At 34.0% G+C, this 16,478-nt stretch overlaps 1 protein-coding gene across 6 annotated transcripts in view; it reads left to right on the top strand.

Moving 5' to 3' along the window:
• The window catches only part of CCDC178 (coiled-coil domain containing 178), a 421,184-nt gene that overhangs the window by 156,276 nt on the left and 248,430 nt on the right, over nucleotides 1-16,478 (top strand). For all 6 annotated transcript variants that reach the window (XM_053206558.1, XM_053206557.1, XM_053206555.1 and 3 more), the window contains 4 exons: nucleotides 4,389-4,451; nucleotides 5,717-5,878; nucleotides 7,463-7,576; nucleotides 13,892-14,037. In XM_053206558.1, the coding sequence (XP_053062533.1) occupies nucleotides 4,389-4,451; nucleotides 5,717-5,878; nucleotides 7,463-7,576; nucleotides 13,892-14,037 (485 nt within the window). The remainder of the gene's footprint in view (nucleotides 1-4,388; nucleotides 4,452-5,716; nucleotides 5,879-7,462; nucleotides 7,577-13,891; nucleotides 14,038-16,478) is intronic.

Below are 16,478 nucleotides of genomic sequence, written 5' to 3'. Positions count from 1 at the left end.
CTAATAATTTTTTGGTAGAGTATTAGGGTTCTCTCTATATATTAATATGTCATCTGCAAATAGTGACAGTTTTACTTCTTTAAATTTGAATGCTTTTTATTAGTTTTTCTTGTCTCTTTGCTACAGCTAAGATTTACATTACTATTTTGAATAAAAGTGGTAAGAGTAGACATCCTTGTCTTGTTCCTGATATTAAAGGAAAAGCTTTCATTTGTTCACCATTGAGTAATATGTTAGCTATTGGTTTGTCATGTATGGCGTTTTTATGTTGAGTTATGTTGCTTCTAAACAGACTTTGTTGAGAGTTTTTAATCATGAACTGATTTTGGGTTTTTTCTATTTTTTTTTTTCTGCATCTGTTGAGATGATCATATGGTTTTTATCTTTCATTTTGTTAATGTCATGTGTCACATTGATTTGTAGATATTAAACCAATATATGCAAAGACTTTATTTTTATTATTTTTTAATGTTTATTTTCGAGAGACAGAGACAGAGCATGCATGGGGGAAGGGCAGAGAGAGAGGGAGACACAGAATCTGAAGTAGGCTCCAGGCTCTGAGCTGTCAGCACAGAGCCCGACGTGGGGCTCGAACTCACAATCTGCAAGATTATGACCTGATCTGAAGTCGGAAGTTCAGCCAGCTGAGCCACCCAGGCACCCCATGTAAAGAACTTTAAATACTAAATACATTTGCAATCTATAGTTAATTATTTCTAAAAATAAGACTTAAAGAAAATCACCAGATAATAAAGACGAACAAAGGCTACAAAGATGGGTGTTAAGGATGTTTATGATTAGTTACATAATACCAACTAGAAAATATACTCCAGGAGGACAAGAATTGTTTGTTTTGTACAACTGCATTTCAGTGCCTAGACCAGTGCTGAGAACAAAGTAGGTACTCAATACGTGTTTATGGAAAACATAAATACATAGCTAACATATAGTGGGAAAGTTTTAAAAACACAAATTTTTCAATAATAGATTTGTTGTGTAATACGAGTACAAGGATAAATTGTAAATTCATTCAGTTCTAAATTTTTAAAAATGGTGATTTTGCTTTTTTTAGTGGCTGAGAAAGATAGACTATGTATCTATCTAGGCTGACTCTACCAACGATAACAACTTGAATCCCTGGACCTAAAAAGCAATACACCAAAAAGTCACAATGCACATCCCTGGGTTTGGAGATTCAGGTTATTTTAATTTTACTTCTGTAATTTAAAAATGTTTCTCCAAAAAAACCCATTTATTTTCATAAAGAAAGAAAGGTAAAAACACAAGTACCCTTGTGTTTATTTTTAGAAAGAATCCATTTGGGCTGCTACCTGTACTTTTTGTTAGGTTCCTGGCCACAAAAGAGTGCCCTAAGAATGCAAGTCAGAGCTGCTCTGCCCCACTGATTCAGTACAACTCAGTTATTTGCAGAAATACTCAATTTTTCGTTATAACTCTTAATTTTTAATTCTTGTTTTCTCTGTTCCTGGTCTAAAATCTTATATAATAATTTGAGTTCTCCAACTTTGGTCTTAACTCCCCTCCATCACTGGAAAGCAAACTGATGCTACTTCCTTGATTCTGAGCTTATATCTATTTATATTTGGTGTTTACTTCTCTTTTCTCTTTGAAAGTGGATTTCCGGACACATAGCATTAAGTGTTGCATTGCTCTTCAGTTCTTTGTCCTAGTATAAGTCTCTTCCAGTAGAATAGCTCTTTGCTGCCACCTTCTGGTTTTTGTCTGCTAAAGCCAGGCAGCAGGTCAAAGGTGACTGTTTCAATCTGGGCTCTTCTCAGCATCTGAGAATGCTCCGCCTTTTCTTTGACTTCTTTGAAGCTCTTCAAAGTGATCTTTTGATATATTTTATTCTCCAAAACCAGAATTGACTTATTTTTATGGAGGCTTTATGTCCCCAAAGCCTATATTTTTTTTACTTTTTTTTTTTTTTTTTTTACAAAGAAAGCTTGTTGACCTCTAAAGAATACAAGAATAGCAAATATAGGGAGCATCCACAGCCTTTAGGGATAAGTACCCAAAGAGCGTGAAAGAGGCTACCTTCCTCCAAAGCAGAGTAAGGTCTTACTGGAGAGAGAGCGTGGCTGTGTCTCAGTCGATGACCTTAAGCAGCTATCTGCCAGGTGCCAGAGAATTTGATGAAGGTTAAATGGAGTTTGAATGGAGTTTCTGGGTAGAGAACCTGGAGGGTAGGCACCATTGGTTTTCCACACACCAGCTGGCAGCAATTCTACAGGAAGAAGGAGGAAACCATTGGAAACAGAACAAGGTTGTCAAGGGCCTTGCTGCAGCCTTGTAAGCCCCACCATTGCCCTCTATTGATAAAGCCTCACTTGAAGCCAGCTGGCAGAAGAAAATAGTTTACATATCCAGCCCTAGTATCTCAAATTAGTTAAGAGACTGGATTTAAAGCTAAAAGGCAATGATTAGATAAATGGCACAAATATACAGTCCACATGCAAACTTCTCTAATTCAGTTGGTTTCTATATGTAACTGAACACCATGTCTTCCATTTATCTCATAACTCTAGAGTCTCTTTTAATCTTTAGAGTCTCCTACATTAAAAAAAATTGCCTTTTATTGCATTAACATTTGTTGAAGAGTCTAAGCCATTTACTTTCCAGAACATCTCTCACAATGGGTTTATTTTTTTGTTCTCATTGTTAAATTCAGGTTAAACACTTTTGGCAGGACTATTACATAGTTATTATATTGTGTCAATGAAACATCACAAAGCACATGGTGAAAGTTTGTCTCATTATTAGTGATAGTAAGTTTGGTCATTTGGTTAAAGTTATGACTAATAAATTTATTTATTCTCCTGTTGTAGTATTGACCCAATTGAGTGATATGTTAAGAACATGAAATTATCTTTGTTTCCAAAAAAATTTTTTTATCCAAATTTAGCATCCACTGGTAAGTCTTGGTTGAATCCATTTTTGTCAGAGGTGTGAAATGGTGAATTTTCTGGACTTCCATTCCTTTTACAATCCATCGACAATTAGAAGAACTGAAAAGTTTGGCACAGGCTGGGTTGCAGGCCATCCTCCTGAAAATGGTTTCTTCTTCCAGTTCTTATTCAGGCACTTACCTCTGCATTTCCTACCACTGCCCCTATTTCCTTAAGTCTCAGGGAAACACCTTGTCGGCCTGGTTTCACTCTCCATCCTTCACATGCTGTTCATGAGTAAGAATCTGTGTGATTATGATATTTTAATGGATCTGGAGTTTCTCATTATATGAAGATATTTTTTAAAAACCTATTTTTGAGTTTGAAAGAACCTAAAACTTTGATAGCTTGATTACCCAACCTAGGGACCAAAAGTACTTTGTTATTTGTTAATTCATTTGTTCAATAAGTTATTTAGATGTTTTTACAGCTACTATAACTCTTTGTCATTCTCCATCCTCCTTCTTAAACATTTTCAATGATAGTTTAATAAGTACTTTACTAAGACCATACTCTATCTCTTGTGTTAAATCTACAGTAATATGGATTCATTTTCCCAATACTGTTCTCAGTAGCTATGTAATCCATACTGCATAATTAAAAGGCAGCATCTCTGGTGTTGTGTGGTAATGTCAATTACAACTATGGAGAGTTTAAATCTATCCAAGTAACAGAAAAAAAAATTTTTTTCTACATATTTTTTGCCTACTAAATTCCAAAGAATGATTTGTTTTTTTAAGAAAAAAGAAAAAAAATATTCTGGCCAAATGGAGAATCTGATTACATTTTACAAACTTCAGACTATCAATTTTCAAAATTGAATGTGTTCCTTCTGGAAGGTGTTATTGAAAGCAAACTGATAGTTTTTAAAAAGAGGAATTGAAGACTGTTTAGTCTCTCCTTTTTGATTACTTTGATCTTTTAGTTCAGGATTATAAAGTAACTTGAACTGAACTGAAATTCTTTTTCTTGGTCTTTTTTTTTTTTAATTTTTTTTTCAACGTTTATTTATTTTTGGGACAGAGAGAGACAGAGCATGAACGGGGGAGGGGCAGAGAGAGAGGGAGACACAGAATCGGAAACAGGCTCCAGGCTCTGAGCCATCAGCCCAGAGCCTGACGCGGGGCTCCAACTCACGGACCGCGAGATCGTGACCTGGCTGAAGTCGGACGCCTTTTTTTTTTTTTTTTAATTTTTTTTTTCTTGGTCTTGTATCACTTATTTTGTTTCAAATAACATCGGATTTTTTGTTGTATGTTTGGTTGGTTGGCTGTTGTTTTTTTATACTACTCAATTTTTAATAAATATTTTATTCTTTATTATAATGTAAGTAAAATGTTGCTTGTGTTGTCAGTTGTCTTCAATAATATTTTCTGATATTCTATAAATAAAACCTTTCTTAAATTTGATAATATATAGGGTAGAGAAGAATTCTTGAAAAGACTTATTCGAAGTGAAGTGACTAATGGAATGATGATTCAGGTAATCCTAATTCGGTTTCAATATTTTATTCTTCCTTTAATTTGCATTGTACTTAGCATTTTAAATTTGCCTGTAATGAGGCATCTTTTCCCTACTTGGTTTGCAAGCCAGCAGTTTTCTCTCCTTAGCTGATGACAGTTGCCCTCTGTGTACGACTAGCAGAGCCTGATCATGCATAAAGAAACTGACCTCCCATACACATATCTCATTTTGTGGCTTAATGGGAATTTCTGCCAGTCTAGTAAAAGGGCAGTGAGATCTTATTCCTAAGTGTCTCCTTAGTTTGCTTTGTGATGATGTTATGTTTTCTTTATTTTTAGTGTCTTTCAATTGAATTTCTGTATTTAACACTGAAAAAACATATGTTATTTCTATATAAAAATTTTGAAATCAAATTAATATAGCTAGCAAAGTCAATTTAAAATGTCTTTATCTTTGTCTACCACCTGCATATCCTTTGGAACCCAGGTTGTCTGTTTTGATCTTTGACATGTTTCTAGAATGGCTCCCCTTCAGAGATACATGAATACTTGAAGTTCTAAAAATAAAATCAAGAGGCAAAACAGTCCAAAACAGTGTTATTGTATACACTTATTTGAGATTATCTGCACCTCTGGTCTTCTTTGAAATGAATACAAATTTTGTGATTTCTTCTGTTAGGAAATTTGGCATTTTCAGACATATAAAAGCAGTGTTTCTCCGCTTCTCTATGCTGAAAATGCCAAATTTCCTGATTTATTTTTCTTTCTATGTGTATGTATGTTCAATAATTCCATAATTTTCTAGCCCCTTTAGCTTAGTATTTTGTCATTAACTTCTTGTCCATTGGTTTTACTGGGTTTTAGTTTGCCAGAATTACATATATTTCAATATTTGTTGTTAGTGTGCTTTTTAACCTTATTATCTTCCAATACTTACATAAGAATGTTTGATTTTTATTATCTATATTAATTGTCTCTCATTTTTGAATAATAACTACATTGTTTAAATATGGTATATTCATACCTATTTTTTGTGGTGGCATAATTTTTTTTTAATTTTCAAATAACAAATATTATTGCCTGACACAAGACTGAGACTCAATAAATGTTTACTTTTTTTAAGTTTTTAATTCCAGTTAGCAGGCAGTGTTATATTAGTTTCAGGTGTGCAATATAGTGACTCAACAATTCCATACATCACCTGGTGCTCATCACAAGTGCACTCCTTAGCCCATGCTTAGGTGATTGATAACTTAATGAGTTCTTTAAAATTTTTGCTGGCAGAAAAAATTGTATTCCATTCAAGAAGAACAGATCCTTGAGAGACAGGATCTTATGGAAAAGAAAGCAATGTACACCCTAGCACTGGCAGAACTAGAGACGCCGCTGCTTGAACTAGAAGAAGATGCCGCAAAAATCAGAACTGCCCACAAAGAGCATGCTGACGTAAGCACTTACAATTAATCCAGAAGCTAATTTCCAGGAGTGTTGAGGTCGATAAATCGTATATGTGATCTTACATTATTATTTGGAATATTATGATTTCACATAGGAAGACATAAAAGCATGAACAAAATGAGTATTTTATGACCACACAGCTGATCTATAGTGGAACCAAATGGCAAGACTATTGATGCTATTACCTGGGCCCCCATACTCTATCTTAAAGTGTACCTAGGAAAAGCAGTTTTCAAACAGATGAGTAGTGATTTTTCTTTTGTGATTGCCCACTATGTTAAATTTAATTCAAAGTCTTCACTGCCTGTTAATAAAATGCTGAAGCTATGTTTACTCAAATATAAAATCTAATGCATCTTGACATTTTTATGGTAAATTTTTGATGTATGTGGAAGAAGTTGAGACACATAGGATGAAAAATAAAGCAAATGTCGATAAAATATTTTCAAAACAACAAGTTTATGGCAGTTACTGATACTACTAGCCCTTCCCAAAGAAAAATTTAGTAGAAAAATATGTATGCATCCTGTCATTAGTCTTTTGGAGAAGTAGAGGGTGTGGTGAGAGTTATATATTCTTGTCCTTAGGTGCAGGGAGGACATACATACATTCGTTTGGGCCATTTTAGCAACAGAATTTTTTTCTTTGCAAATGATGATGTAATTTAATAATTTATTAAAATGGCCTTTAATAATTTTCAATTTTTTTAATTAAAAAAACTTTATGATTTATAAAATGTTCCCATTTTGAAAGTTTATTTCGATCTTCAAAGCCTCCCTGTGAAATAGCCAAGACAGAGCTTACCTGTGTTTTGGACTTGAGAAAACTAGGGCCTAAATGCACGAAGCAGCTTGTACAAGGCCATAAAACATGGCAACAACAAATTCTGAGTATACTACTATATTCAGGGCTCTTAATTGCTTATCCTAGAGCTCATGTAATGAATATATAACCAGTACTAACACCTAGTGAGATAAATGATTTTAATAATGGCTCCTCCTTACATTAGTGATGGAAATTTATTAATTGCTTCAAAAGCCTCAGTATAATCATCTGAGCGTAATGAATTCCTAAAAAGATTAATGACTTTTATTCCCCTTTATCTTATAATAGCCATTGTTTTTTTTCCTCATCTTATAGTTCAGTAATCATTTTTGTTTTTATTATATTTTAATAGTTTATAAACTATAAGAACTATGAATTTAACACAGACTCTTGGAAATAGCAAGTTTTTATGCACTTTTGGTAATGATCGCTAATAATTGGTATTTGGAGTTTTAATTTTGGTTAAAATTTTCAAATATGGTGAAAACTTATAATTTCTATGTGAGTTTATTAGTTTTTGTTATTTAGCTAAAATTTATTAGATTTTTGGTTTTATCTGCTAATTCAAGTGGAATATTGGGATGTGGATATCATAGTATATTTTTGTTATTCGTGTGTGGTGGTCCTTTCCCTTTCTACCAAAATACATATTGTTACTATTAAAATGGTCATTTGGGAACTACTTGGTCTAAACCAGGGTAGTTGGATTGTAACTGCTGCATATCTTAATTTCTGAATGTCTTCTAGACATTAAATGATATAATTGAGAAAAGAGAAAATGTTAAAAGAAATGTGGAAAGAACAAAGAAAAATTTGAGAAAAAAAGGGAAGAAAACTCGTGATGCAATAATAGAAACTGAGGTAAGAAATTTAATACCAAAAAAATTTATGAATTTCCAACCTCTTTATGTCAATGAAAACTATTCAAGCAATTTATTTTAGGTGGATACCGCTCATTTCTAATTGGTTGCACTAAGTTTCTATACGCATACACACACACTCACACATACACACAGAGTGTATCTTCATTTTTTTCTCTTTTATAGTGTTTTTCCCACTGTACTAGTGCACCCTCCTGTTAACCTTTCCTACAAAGTAGAGGTAGGGATTTCTGTATTGTACCAGATAGTACCATGTTTCTAGAGATGAGACCAATCTACAGACTGAAACATTTGTTAATATCCGACAACTCAATTTTACCCTCACGCCATTGTAAAGGCAGCATGGTCATATATCAAAAGGCTTCAGGGCTTTTTCCAAATCAGAAATATTTGCTCCCTGGGCACCTGGGTGGTTCAGTTGGTTATGCATCTGATTTCGGCTCAGGTCTTGATCTCGCAGTTTGTGAGTTCGAGCCCCGCATCAGGCTCTGTGCTGACAGCTTGCTCAGAGCCTGAAGTCTGCTCTGGATTCTGTCGCCCTCTCACTCTGCCCCTATCCCGCTCACACTCTCTCTGTCTCTCTCAAAAATACATGAGCATTAAAAAAAAATTAAAGAAATATTTGCTCCCTGAAAATCCTCATCTCCAGTATTCTGTCTTTATAAAATCACTGGATATGGGGAAGTGGAGATAGTCCACTATCTTCAACTTGCTATCCTCTGAATATATTTTTAAGGTAGCACCAATTGGATTTGTTGGTGGACAGCATGTTGGCTATTAGATAGAGGTGTAATCATATCTTTAAAAAAAATTTTTTTTAACATTTATTCATTTTTGAGAGAGACAGAACAAGAGCAGGAAGGGACAGAGAGAGAAGGAGACACAGAATCTGAAGCAGGCTCAGGCTCTGAGCTGTCAGCATGGAGCCCGACACGGGGCTCGAACCCACAAACCAAACCATGAGATCATGGCCTGAGCTGAAGTTGGACACATAACCGACTGGGCCACACGGGCACCCCTGTGTAATCATAATATTTTTAAAATGTTTGTACTAGTCCACAAAATAAATATTAAAAATTTACCAAGGAATATAATAATACTAGCAACAATAACTCCAACAACAGATACTGATATTTTTCAATTCTCTATATCCAGACGTTATTTAAAATGCTCAGATATATTAACTCATTTCAACTTCATAATAACTCTACAAAGATTATGCTATTATTATCTCCATTCTACAGTTGAAGAATCTAATGCCTTGTTTTTTAATGAACTTGTTCAGTTTCACACAGCTTGTTAATGGTGCAGTCGAGATTCACTAAATCTGGCATTGGCACCAGAATCTATGCTCTTAACCATTACATTATTCTGATCTGCTCATACAGGTTACTTTTGTTGAATATAGTGAAGTAAAATTAGAACTCTAACAAAAAAAAATTACAGCAAAAAGAAAACATTTGTATAGATCACTGGAAATATGTTTTTAGAAAATTTTTTTAAGTTTATTTTTAGAGAGAGAGAGAAGTGGGGGAGGAGCAGAGAGAAGAGAGAGGGAGAGAGAATCCCAAGCAGGCTCCACCCTGTCAGCTCAGAACCCCATGCAGGATTCAAGTTCACAAACCGTGAGATCATGACCTGAGCTGAAATCAAGAGTCATACACTTAACTGACTGAGTCACCCAGGTACCCCTCTGGGCATATTTTTTAAATTACATTTTTTTCCCATTATTTGCTTCTGTGTTAAGGAATATTCAAAAATATAACTTACCATTTATTTATAAATGACTGATGATAAACCATAGAGCAAAATCAGGGTAATACTTTAGTATTACCAATAAATTATTTTGGTAAGAAAAACTTAAAGTGCTTAGCATATCTATGTGAACAAAAAGAGGATAAAAACAGCCATGGGAAAAACTAACAGAGAAATAATTATATATAGTAATGAAAGAAAGAATGCTGCTTTGCATAGCAGTTTGTTTTAAAATTTGGATGAAGTATATAATTTATTTATAAAATGCAAATAATGAAAACTGAGTCAAGAGGAAGAATCACAACAAGAGTAGAATGATAATTATAGAATAAATGTCATTTGTCTAGACCACTAGTGGCAAGAACAAGCCCAGGTACTTTACAGGTATCCCTACAAAGACCAGATACAGACCATAACAAAGTATGGAGAGCTTCTGAATTCATTCTGTAATAATGTAATTCTGAAACTGTAACTGAAAAAGATTAGCATGAAAAAGAATTCTATAGGTGATCTCATTTATGAACACAGATAACAAAACCTTAAATATATCAGTGCGTTGAGGTTTTACAGTGTGATTTAAAAGCATGTATTATGCAAGTTAAGATTCTTTTGAAGAATGTGAAGATGAGTCAGCATAAAGAAATGTACAGCTGATACTTGAACAGTGCAGGATTTAGCGGTGCCGGCCCCCACATAGTTGAAAATCCACATGTAACTTTTGACTCCCCCAGAACTTAACTACTAATAGCCTACTGTTGACTGGAAGCTTTAAAGATAACAAACAGTTGATTAACATATATTTTTGTATGCTACAGATATTGTATTCTATATTATTATATTAAAGTAGAATAGACTAAAGAAAATCATAAGGAAGAAAAAATATATTTACAATAGTGTGCTGTTAAAACTCTGCATGTAAGTGGGTCTGCAGAGTTCAAACCTGTGCTATTCAAGGATCACCTGTACTAATATAATTCAGTACATTTACAGAAATGAAAGACAACCCAAAATATTTGATAAAACACCATAGCCACCAATGCTTTTCAAAAAGACCTTCAACTACCTAGAAACAGAATGAAAACATTCTGACCTTGATTGTGTGTTATAGTGTGTGTCTACCAGTATTTTTTAGAAAATGTTATACTCAATGATGGAACATTAAAAGTATTTCCTTTAAACTCAGGATCAAAAACATTCCAATAAGCTCCTACTACTCAGCACACTTCTGTTACTGATCACAAGTTACTTGTAACACATCACAAAACCTAAAACCTATGTGTTGAGCAGTACAGTTGAAAGCTACCACAGTTCTCATGTCCACATCTGAATACTGGTTTCAAAAATATTAACTAAAAATTGCCAAAAGTGGTATGTCTTACAAATAACAGATTTCAATGAAGAATATGGCTGAACACTTTCTTTGTGCTCAGTGTTATCCAAGGTACTAGGAGTTCAAGTGCTAGAGAAGAAGGGTTAATTTTCTTTTATTTGTCCTTCAACTTAGTTTGCCTTTCCAGTTATTATTGAACACTTGAGATATATTAAACATTGTTGGAATTTGCTGGAGTTGAGGAGGTAAAAGGAGAACTTTGTTCACTCAAGAAGCACATCATCTTTTTGGGGAGTAGACAAGGACGCAGAGAGCATTAATACTCTGCGAGCAAAGCTATGACAGCAGTATAATGAGGTGGGAGAGTGTCATGGAGGAGGAAACTGAGCTGTGAACTGAGGGATCTGGGGAAAGTTTTTCAGGGGAGGTTATTACTCACAGAGCAAATGGAGGTTAAGTACTTGCATTGCCATATGTTGTAGAGAACAGAGATGATATACACACAAAGCCTAAAAGAATGAAAAACGATTGGCAGTGGAGGTATTCAACAAATGGTTTCTACTATTATTGTTATATAATTTTTAAATGGATGAAGAAATGAGGTAAGGCATTTTAGAAACAGATGCTATGTTTGCAAAGGAAAGATATCATGGAATAGTGCTGTGTGTTTGTGGAATTGTAGGTAGTTTGGTATGACCAGAAAGTAGGGTACCTATTATAGGAATGAAAAGAGATGAAGCCAGTGAGATGGGCGATCCCTGGATGAAGAAACACCTTCTGTACCATGTTGCTGTGGAACCCCAGACTGCTGTAATTCAAATATTTAATAGCATTTATTAAGTACTCTTATGCTGATAGGTATACAAAATATACTGTAGACCCTATTTTTATCTTCTAAGAACTTAAATTCTAAGATAATTTTTAAGACAAATAATCTTATCTTTTACTGTGCATAAGCATTTCAATCATGGCCAAGCTAAACGTGGGCCATTACTGAATTTTTACTATTTTCACCCCCATTTAAATCATAGACATAGAATATACACTTATTACATTTAGATAATTTAAAAATACATTTATTAAATCTTACTTATAATCTGAAATTAATAATTTAGAATATGAATATAATCTTTATTTAATTTTTAAGTTTATGTATTTTGAGAGAGAGAGAGAGGAAGTGCGAGTGGGGGAAGGGCAGAGAGAGAATCCTAAACAGGCTCTCTGCACTCAGCACAGACCCCAGTGTGAGGCTTGAACTCATAAACTGTGAGATCATGACCTGAGCCAAAGTTGGACTCTCAAGTGTCTGAGCCACCCAGGCGCCTCTATAATATTTATTACCTGATATCTTTTAAATATGTGGCTGGAAATGACAGTATTTGAGAAAAATAAGCCGAAGGATGGTCAGATTCTAAATGTACTTTTTTTATGCCTCTATTCCCATTTACTCTGGTGGCACTTCAGCATTTATCAATAGACTTACAAATGGCTCTTGGGGTCCCCAACCTTTTTTGAACTGGAGATGCTCAAATTTGTACCCCTGATTGACATAGAGCATCTAAAAGCTTCCTTCTACTCAGCTCCTTATAGTGCTGTTTCTGCTCTTTTTTGATGCCGTGGAGGGGGATATGCTGTTCACATGTACCAAAGCCTCACTGATGGTACCTATTAAAGTGCCAAAATACTGTTTTTGCTTTTCACTGCTGTCTGCAGGAAGCACACTCTTGCTTTCCTTTGGTATAGAATCCTCTGACACCGCCTTCAGCATTGCTGAATTGGCTGGTTTGGTCTCAGTTGTAGATACCATTGCTTCTGAGGTCTTCTTAGTTTCCTACAAGAATCCTCATTCAAGATTAAGGCATGAATTATGGAATCTGACTTAAAAGTCAAGTTTAGTGATAGCATGCTGTACTCACAGTTGCCCATCCTCTTCAGCTTCTGAATACTTAATTTACTCCATACTTATGTATCTCTTCACACTTTTTTGAGGTGTTGACTTTTCTCCTAGTAATAATATAATATCCTGTTGGGTCTCATTGAAGAATCCTAGTCATTCATCTTTCAACCATATTCAGGTATTGAAAATAAACCAAAAACCAACCAACCAACCAACAAACACCCTCATTCCAGAACTTTCAGAAAAAGAAAAAAAAAGGGAGGATATGGAAATTCAAACACAGTACCCAGTGTTGAAAGTCGTGGACAAATAGTGGGTAGGAAAATAAATATAAAAGATTAGCCTTTCTTCTTGAAATCTGTAAGAGCAGAGAAAGAATCAGGGAGCATATGGGGGAAAATGGAGGAAAATAGGAGCAAAGGGAGCAGTTGAAATCTGTGAAATCAGTTGGGGGAGAGTAGCACTAATTAGAAGCAATGCCAGATGTAGGGAACAACATTCTGTAAGTCAGTCATCCAGTCAGTAAATCATTAAGTCAATATAAACATCAACAGTCATAAAGGGATCATGCAAAAAATAGATGGAAAATAAAATCTTCAGTCTGGAATTGTACAGGCCAGCCTTGGGGAAATGTATTAAATACCAACTTCTTGTGTTTGAATGATCAGGACAATGTATATTCTTGCCTACCTTCAATGTACACGTTTGAAAAACAGTAACCACATGTTTGCATTTTGAAAGGACGTGCCTTTAAGGTGTGCATGTATGTGGGCGTGTAGAGGGACAGACAAGTTAGTGCAAGGGAGAGAGGGGAAAATGGAGAGAGAGGAAAAGAGATGGGGGGAGAGAGACTGTATACTTCTAACCCATCTTTTAGAAAATCACATCAGGTGTTAACTATGAAGAAGGGAAGGTAAATCTAAGTTGTTGATTATGTTGATAAGAAGTTACTGCTTGCTTTTGATTGTTCACATGGCCAAATGTAATTGTATCCTTAAGTTGCCAGGATATGAAAATTCTAGTATTTAAAATAAAACTTTCTGGGGTGCCTGGGTGGCTCAGTCAGTTAAGCCTCTGACTTCGGCTCAGGTCATAATATCATGGTTTGTGGATTCGAGCCCCTCATCAGGCTCTGTGCTGACAGCTCGGAGCCTGGAGCCTGTTTCAGATTGTGTGTGTGTCTCTCTCTCTCTCTCTCTCTCTCTCTCTCTGGCACTTGCCTGCTAACACTCTGTCTCTCTCTCTCTCTCTCCAAGATCAATAAACATTAAAAAAAAATAATAAAATAAAACATTCTTGGATTTGTTTTTCAGGAAAAACGCTCAATGATTTTTAAAGAAATAAAGACCACTAAAAGTAAAACAGTTATTTATCATGCAAAAATAGATCAATTGAATAAGGACTTAAAAGAAAAAGAGAAGGAAAAGAATATTTTGGCTCAGACACTTGAGCAATTAAAGTAAGTATTTAAGTGTTATAAAATATTAAATGTTCAATATATTATTTATAAAAGAGATATCAGATTTCCATATTTAAGATTTGTTCTTAAAATGATCCATAATTTGCCATCATTATTTGATGTGGAATAAGCATGTAATATTTGATAATTTTGGCTTAAGAACATAAATTGCATTCATTTTTTATTACTCTGATGGGTTTATTCTTATTTGAGTACCTGCAAATATTTATTCTTTCCAAGTAGAAGAACTTTTCTTAATTATGAAATTAATCTTTCCCACTAATTTCAATATTTCTCACTCACATGACATGGTTAATAATATATGGTTTTTCACCCAACACTTTTGGTAAGTTTTAAGGTAAGCCTTTAGAAATAGATATTCTATAAAACCTCATGTAATTTTTTCATATTTATTATAAAAACCTCTTATGCAGTCCCTTCATTAGTCAGGGGCATACATGACAAGGGTTAGTAAGGTCTTTCACTTAGAGAATGACCAGGTCTAAGATCCTTCAGTGTTTCCATAGACCCTTACTTAGAACTTGCATACTCTTCCTTTATTCCTTTTTGTTCTATTTTCTATTTTATAATACATTGAGAACAGAGCTTGCAGGACTACTGGAAGAATATACATTAGTCACGTTTAGGAATTATAGTTTGATTTAAGTATAATAAGGCTAACATAGCATTAGCAAAATCACAGCCCTTGAGGGATAAAATGTCATGAAAACAGTTGCGCACAGCTTGATTATCATACACTCTAATAGAATCAGGGCATGCTCTCAACAAGGATTTATTTAGCTATTACTATAGGGTAAAAACATATTCAAAATGATCATACAGATTTATCTGAAAAACATTAAATTATATTCAGTATATCATGTAAGAAGGCAAGGAAATATGCTGTTTATTTTGAAAGATATTTATCCACATCATTTAACGTCTGTACAAATATGCTGAGGTTCAATGGTGTAAGCTTACATTTTTTTAATTCTCATTGAACTTGTAAAGATTTAGTTTAGGAGCTGGTGAATTTCCTTTCTTCAGAATTCTTACCATTTCAGTCCTAACATTTTCGTCTGTTCTGTGGCTAGATTATATTGCCCGTGGGACAAGATTGGTCACCATGTCCCAGTGAATCAGTTCCCTCTCTAAACTTGACAAAAGTCTGCCTTCTCACAGGAAAAGGAGAAAAAGAATAGCTGAAGCTGTGACATTATTGACAGATCTATAATTAACAATAATGATGGATAATGTCAAGTAATATTTAAAGTTACCATTAATTGACCTCTCAACGTACCAGATACTCTGTGGGCAGTCTGTGTTCTTTATCTGACCCAGTTCTCACAACAAATCTTTAAATTATATAATAACATTCTTAGAAGAATACTGAGGAAACAAGCTGAGGGAAATTAGTTGACAGCCGTAACATTGTACAGCTAATTAGTGGTAGAACCAGCTCTGGTTTAGGTCCATCTTATTCCAAAGTGGTGCTCTTACAGCTATGCACGTTGACTCCCTAAACTAGGATTGGAAAGGAAGATTATTGCAGATAAACTGTATTAGCAATAGTCTACTGGTACTTTCAGTAGGTGACTGTATCAAGCTAATCATTCTTTATTGAGAACTTACAGTGTGCCTAGTGCCAGACACCGAGAAGGACAAAGAAATGACAAATGAGAAAGAGAACCTTCAAGTATCTAAATAATTTAGCAACACAAGCTTGCATGTGCAAAACTACTAAAATATGGTGATAAGAATAATAACAAAGCTATCCTTGGCTCTAATTTTTACACCTGTTTCTTAATTAGGATGTGAAAGGATTTAAACCAGACCCATAGGACCTCAGAGTTTATTCCTTTTATCACTGGGAGAAAGGAAACACTATTTTCATGCATAGATATACATATAATCATAATGTATGCATTTGTGTATGTGCCTATATGTGTATGTGTATATATATATGTATACATATATATACATACACATATGTATGTATATATATGTATACATATATACATATGTATATACACATGTATATATACATACATATATGTATATATACATGTATATATGTATGTATTTACATATGTATGTATACATATACATATATGTGTATATATATACATATGTATATACACATGTATATATACATACATATATGTATATATGTATATATGTATACATATACATGTATATGTGTATGTATATGTGTATATATGTATATATATGTATATATGTATATATGTGTATTTATAATTATATATATGTATATATAATTATATATGTATATATATGTGTATATATATATGTATATATATGTATATTTATAATTAACTAAATCCTCTGTTGAATATAATCCAGTCTCAAAATACTTAGTGTAGGGAACAAAGTATATGTAGTCAATATATAGTGATATTTGTTGGGAGCAACTGTGGGAG

This window comes from Acinonyx jubatus, chromosome D3, assembly GCF_027475565.1.
Source record: "Acinonyx jubatus isolate Ajub_Pintada_27869175 chromosome D3, VMU_Ajub_asm_v1.0, whole genome shotgun sequence".
In the NCBI taxonomy this organism is placed as follows: Eukaryota; Metazoa; Chordata; class Mammalia; order Carnivora; family Felidae; genus Acinonyx; species Acinonyx jubatus.
Note: the sequence above shows the minus strand (reverse complement) of the source record. Positions and strands in the feature narration are given on the sequence as shown.